The sequence below is a fragment of the Trichosporon asahii genome, assembly GCF_000293215.1.
Source record: "Trichosporon asahii var. asahii CBS 2479 unplaced genomic scaffold scaffold00050, whole genome shotgun sequence".
Taxonomy (NCBI): Eukaryota; Fungi; Basidiomycota; class Tremellomycetes; order Trichosporonales; family Trichosporonaceae; genus Trichosporon; species Trichosporon asahii.
The window spans coordinates 3,112,554-3,118,553 of NW_014040874.1; the positions used below are offsets into that span (position 1 = coordinate 3,112,554).

General features: G+C 60.5%; 3 protein-coding genes across 3 annotated transcripts; 1 reads left to right on the top strand and 2 right to left on the bottom strand.

Annotated features, from left to right (window-relative positions):
- Positions 1–387: 387 nt before the first annotated feature.
- On the bottom strand, positions 388–1,269 carry A1Q1_02375 (uncharacterized protein; the record flags this gene model as incomplete). Its single annotated transcript, XM_014325320.1, has 1 exon — positions 388–1,269. One exon carries the CDS (start codon positions 1,267–1,269, stop codon positions 388–390), a length of 882 nt encoding a protein of 293 aa, XP_014180795.1.
- A 152-nt stretch (positions 1,270–1,421) lies between these two features.
- On the top strand, positions 1,422–2,281 carry A1Q1_02376 (uncharacterized protein; the record flags this gene model as incomplete). Its single annotated transcript, XM_014325321.1, has 2 exons — positions 1,422–1,469; positions 1,541–2,281. The coding sequence occupies 2 exons, from the start codon at positions 1,422–1,424 to the stop codon at positions 2,279–2,281; spliced, it is 789 nt and encodes a 262-aa protein (XP_014180796.1).
- An 87-nt stretch (positions 2,282–2,368) lies between these two features.
- A1Q1_02377 (DNA replication licensing factor cdc19 (cell division control protein 19)) lies at positions 2,369–5,146 on the bottom strand (the record flags this gene model as incomplete). The annotated part of the gene is made up of 1 exon (XM_014325322.1): positions 2,369–5,146. The coding sequence occupies one exon, from the start codon at positions 5,144–5,146 to the stop codon at positions 2,369–2,371; it is 2,778 nt and encodes a 925-aa protein (XP_014180797.1).
- Positions 5,147–6,000: the final 854 nt, after the last annotated feature.

The window sequence follows — 6,000 nt, forward strand, 5'->3', positions numbered from 1 at the left end:
CAAGACACATTTGGACGCTTACTCGACGGGTTAGCTTCGCTGAGACGGCTTCGTCATACCGAACTCGGCGACACGTTGCCCGCGTGGCAAAAGTGGAGGTCGTTGTTTTCGGTGGCAAAATGCGGCACGAGTGGCCCCGCAGAATCCGGAGCATGATAGCAGATGCATGCAGTGCGTACTGACAGCTGGTTAAGAGAACTTGAGAATATGCAGAACACGCCTTGCGATGCGACACAAGCCAGAGGTCTATGCAATTCATGATGATTTCTACCGTTATCCCAAAATTCCGTTCTGCCAGGCAAGCCCTTCAGCTCAGCCCCTCGACGCCTCGTTCGGCCCGATGTCGCTATCGTTGTGTACTTGTGCCGATGTCCATCGTGCCCACGTCTACTCGGCGGTGATGAACGCAGCGCTAGCTTTGGCAATCTTCTTCCACTCCTTGAGCTCCTCCTCGTCCCTCGGCGCATACACAAACATGTACGTGAGCGGCGTCATGCGGCCGGCCATGCCGTGCCTCTCTCCCCAGCCTTTCTCGAGCACCTCGCGCGCGTCGGGCACACTCAGGATGAAGTGGGAGCTCCCGTCCTGGTGAACGTGGGCGAACTCGCCGACCATCTGCCACTTGTGCTTCCGCTTGAGCCACACCGAGCCGATATCCCCGCTCTCGAGGTTGGACGGCTTGATGGTGAAGCGATCGTCGCGGTCCGCCATGTCCTCGACATAGCTCCTCAGCACGGGCACGATGTCCTCGTTGCCCTCGACCTCGAGCTGCGGCACGACGTACGGCAGCACCTCGGCGTGGTCGCGCGGCTTCAAGCTCGCGGCTGAGAGATAGCTGATGCTGCCGCCTGGAGCGGTGCGCTTGGCCCAGTGCTCGGCTTTCTCGGAGCCCGGGGCGAAGACGGAGACGTCCCGCTTGTCGACCTGTATCTTTTGAAGGAACTTGTCCACCCCGTAGCCTACCACGTTGAGGGGCAGGCCGTGCGCGCCCAGGCTGTACCAGTCCGTGTATGGCTCGGAATAGCCGATGGTGATGAGGTAGCCGACGATGAGGGTCGCGACGGCGTAAAGCTGGAAGATGATCATCGCCATGGTGTCGGGAGCCGTTGGGCGATGAGTGCGATTCGGAGTCGGAGTCGGAGTCGGGGTGATAGGGAGGGGGAGGGTGGAGAGGTGTGAGGGCGATGGAGAGGTGGACAGATGCAGAGTCCGTGCCAAGGCTGACTTTCGAGACGAGGTCAGTGATCCGGCATCAGGCACGACCGGCATGATGTAAGGGACTGGAGGAGCACTCAGTGGTGGAGGGCGGGATCAAATCCAAACTTCGCCATTCGTCACCACCGTCGTCCATGTCCGACGCAATGAGGAGCAGCTAGCTGTCTGCTGTTGTTGTTGTCCAGATACCCTACGAATTATCAACAATGAGCTCGCTGTGGGCCAGACTGACGTCGCGTGCCAAGAAGCCCAACGTGAGTGCCCCTTGCCTCCTTTCTCCTTGTCCTTCACTCAGCTCGTTTTCAGAGACAGAGCTAACGTTCAGGGCCTCGTCGGCACCGACCTCCTCGGAAACAAGTACTACGAGATCCCCACCTCGTTCGGCCGACCGAAGCGTTTTGTCGAGTACGCCGAGCCGGGCACCGAAGGCTCCAAGGAACGTATGATCAACAGTGGCAATTACAGCAACCGGCTCGAGTATCGCTTGGGTACGCAGCAGCTGCCCGTGCAGTGGACGGCGTGGATGAGCTTCACGCGCGCGAACCCGCCGACAATGGACGAATTGAAGCGCGACTACGTGCGCCAAGAAAGGCTCCGGCAGCGCGTCGCCGAGATTGAGGAGAGGGAGAGACTCGAGCGCATCGAGCAGGGATACCTGAACCCGGACGGGAGCGAGATCGACCCCGACCGCCTGGAGGCGCCGCGGGACCTGCAGCCCAAGATTGGCGGCCCCAAGGGCGCCAAGGGCGCGTACAGCTATGCCGGCGCTGGCAAGCCGAGCAGCTACGCGAGCCAGAAGCCGTCGGTCGCGCAGGCGCGCGGGTTCGATTTGCCCCCCTCCGCTGTTCAGGAGGCGTCCAAGGCTATGGGGCAGGAGAGCTACCTCGCCCCGCCGCGCGAGAAGGTGGACGCGGCGCAGCACGATGATGCCGACGAGCTCCGCAGGCTCGCTATGGAGGACACGAAGCGAAGGATGGAGGAGAGTGGCGTCACGGAGCATCGTGAGCAGGAGGACGTGCAGGGCCTCGGACAAGGCTTCAAGCCTGCGCCGCGGCGGCGGGGCTAGCGGGCTAGGTTCATAGATGGCGGCGACTCAATAGCATAACCTGTAAACCTGTACAAACTCTCTTCATACAATACGCAAAGCAAAGCATTACTCCTCTTCCTCCTCTACGGGCGCGAATGACTTCTCGATCAGCCCGTCGTGCACGCTGTACCCGTTGCGCTTGAAGAGGGCGCTCTTGAGGAACGGGTTGATGTCGTAGATCTCGACCTCCTTGGCGCGGCTCTCGAGCTGCTTCACGCTCACCGTCACCTTGTCCGGCATCTGTCCGCGCTGGTGCCAGTACACCTGCGCGCGCTCCTTGACAATCTGGCCGAGGAGGAACGCGAGCAGCTCGTCCGAATCCGTCGCTTGGTGCACATACTTCCTGAAGCCGCGCTGCAGCGTTTTCTTGACCGACGCCTTCTGCGCAGACACGAACGAGCCGACCATGACCTGGATCGCGAGGTCAATATCGTCGGCGCGCACAAATTCGCGCAGGTGCATCTTGGCCGACGCCTCGGCCATACGGATCATGGACTCGAGGTGACGAACCGTGATCGGGAAGGAGCCCGTGGCGAGTGACTCGCGACGCAGGTCCGCGTACAGGCGCGCAAGCTTGTCCTGGTCCAGCTGGTACAGCTTCGGCTGGATGTGGTCCTTCGCGTACATGATGTACTTGCGCAGGTCCTCCTGGGAGATGATGTCCGCATCCTGCGTCGTGTTGACCGCGACCTCGTCTGTGGCGGGGTCAAAGTCGGGGTGCGAGCGGAGATGCGAGCCGACGACGAACTGCGCGAGGTGCTCGTCCTTGACAGGGTCGACCGCATCCTTGACAACACACAGCACGTCGAAACGCGACAGGATCGGCTCCGTCAGTTCGACGTTCTGCTGGAACGGGATCGTGGGGTTGTACCGGCCACCGATCGGGTTTGCAGCAGCAACAATGGCGCAACGAGCCTGCAGTGTCGTGACGATACCGGCCTTGGAGATCGAGATACTCTGCTGCTCCATCGCCTCGTGGATCGACGTTCGGTCCGCGTCGTTCATCTTGTCAAACTCGTCGATCAGGCAGTGGCCCTTGTCCGCGAGCACAAGGGCTCCTCCTTCGAGCGTCCACTCGCGAGTGACAGGGTCCTTGCGCACAGAAGCCGTAAGACCGACGGCACTCGCTCCCTGACCCGTCGTGAAGACCGCACGGTTGGCCGTCTTCTCAACATATTTGAGGAACTGCGACTTGGCAGTACCGGGGTCACCGAGCAACAGCACGTTGATGTCACCACGGATGCGGTGCTTGCGGTTGATGTCCTTCGTGAGACCACCGAAGAGCGACAGCGCAATGGCCGTCTTGATGTCGTCGTGGCCGTAGATCGAGGGAGCGATGGACTTGATGATGCGCTTCGCAATGCGGTCGTCCTTCGCCATCGTGCGGATCATCTTCTCATCCTCCTCTGTCAGGTGAATCGAGGCGTACATGTCTTCCTTCTTCGTGATTTGGTTCGCCTCGATGACCGTGGAGAAAACGGGGAAGCCGTTCTTCGAGTTCAGGGAAGCGTCAAAGTTGTTGCGGTAGATACCGGTCACCTCGATCTCCTCTCCGGGACGGGCGCTGTCGATGAGGTCCCAGAGAAGGATGACTTCGCGATGGCGGGGAAGACGACCGGCAGGAACGGAGCCGGGCGCCTCCTGCAGCGTCATCTTCTGGTAGTTGCGGTACACCGTCTGCTCCGAGTTGACCGTGAACGGTCCGCGGCTCTCACACTGTGAACAGAAGCTGATCTTAAGCTCCTTCGTGGTGTCCTGGTAGAAGGGGCCGAGGACCGCCTTACACTTGCCACAGTCGAACTTGACATACTTGAGCTGCGGGAAGACACCGGTACGGCGGGTGACGACACCGTTGATGCGAACAAGACAGTTGAGATCGCTCTGGCGGAGGTCGCGAAGGCTCTTGCTGGAGGGCAGGTCGGTGATGCGGACGTGGATCTCCGAGTGGATACGGTCATAGGCGGGGTAGTAGAGCAGGATGGCCTCGAGGGCGACCTCGTCGAAGAGGGAGAGCATCGACTGAGGCGAGTTGGCGAGGAAGTACGCAAGAATGGGACGCGAACTGGCCAGGTGCATGTATGATACCTCGAGCGACTCGGAGTTGATCTCACCGAGGTTCTTGATGCGCTGACCGTAGACCGACTGGCCGCTGTCGTCGACGTAGGTCATGAGGAAGCTGCGGAAGTGCTTCTGGACAGCCCTTCGGACCTGCGGGATCGAGACCCACTCGCTGATGGAGGAGGCCTTGACGTCTCCGAGATGCTCAAGCGACATCTCGTCCTCCTCAATGTCGTCCTCGTCCATGCGCTCATCGTACTGACGACGCGTTCGTCGGGTGTTAATGCCGCTGAGAAGACCGCCATCGACGGCTCCATCGTCATCGTCGTCACTCTGCAGGAAGGTCGGGACACGTCCTCGTCGCGCCGCTCGTCCGCCGGTCAGGCCGCGGTCTCGCCTCGCCATCTCTCGCTCGGCCGCGAGTCTGTCGGCGCGCGACATCTCCTGTACGCTGCTCCGGTCATCGAGTCCGGCATCCGAGTACCGGTCAAGCTCCGGGTTCACCTCGTAGTCGCGCTGGAGGTTGTCGTCGTTGAACAGATCTTCGCCCTCGTCGTCCGTGTCCTCGTCGCCGGCGTCTCGTCGACCGCGCGCGCGCATCTCAGCCTCCTCATCATCTCCAACATCCTCGTCGTCTCCAAAGTCGGAGAATGGCGCCGGGGGAGACGAGGGAGGGAGAGAGGAAGGGGGCGGGGAGGAAGATCGAGCGCCAGGAGTCGAGGCGAGATCAGCGTCCGACCGTCTTCGCTTCGTCCTGTTCGTGCTCGGGGGGATGGGAGAGCTCATGTCGACTTGGGCGTCTGTCGGGTCACACTAAGGGTCGTCTTTCAGCGTGTGTCCGGGCGTGCAGAGTCGAGCGTGGTGTTGTTGTTTGTGTGGGAGGAGGGAGAGAATAATATTGGTTGTTCAGGGGTGGAGTAGACGGTGCGACGCGAAATGGACACAAGACGCGTCGACGGAACCATTTGCGACGCGCCGGCCATCTCCCATTTACTGCCCACGTGGGCTGACATCAGCGGACATGACGCGTACTCCGTCCTTTCAACGAGTTGGCGCCACAAACCGCCATCCAGCGTCAGGTTACAGGGGAAACGAGGCAGAACAGTGCTGAATGACTGCATGGGGCACCTTTGAGGTATTGGGGGGTTGAGGAGAGAATCCTGATATCTTCCAAGCCGACTCGGTAAGAGTGGGCGAGAGAGATCTCGATCTCGATCTCGCAGCAAACTCGCCCCAGAAGCTTGGTTATTGTGTCAAGCTTCCTCGGGCAATTCACAAACATGATCGCGCGCAATTAGGTCGGCTGGTCTCTCCACCCAGATAAGCTGGTTGTCTCAGAAGTTTGTCCGATGCCGTGATGCCGATACACACCTGTGCCCGGCTTCCCCGGCTTCGGCCATCTGCGACACTTGATAAGGACCTTGGCGTTCCGTATTGGCATCTGAAGGTGTGACGTGACATGCGCGAGACCGGGGCCCGGTCTGGGGTACTGTCATTCTGGAGGAATGGTGCCGGTGGGGCCGAGAACGCCGGTTTCACTTTCAGCTGACGAGGCGTCAGCGATGGCTTCCGCCGTGATGTAAAAACAGACTCGTCATGCCTGCAGCCAAGAGACTCAAGCCTCTGCACCGTTCGCGAAC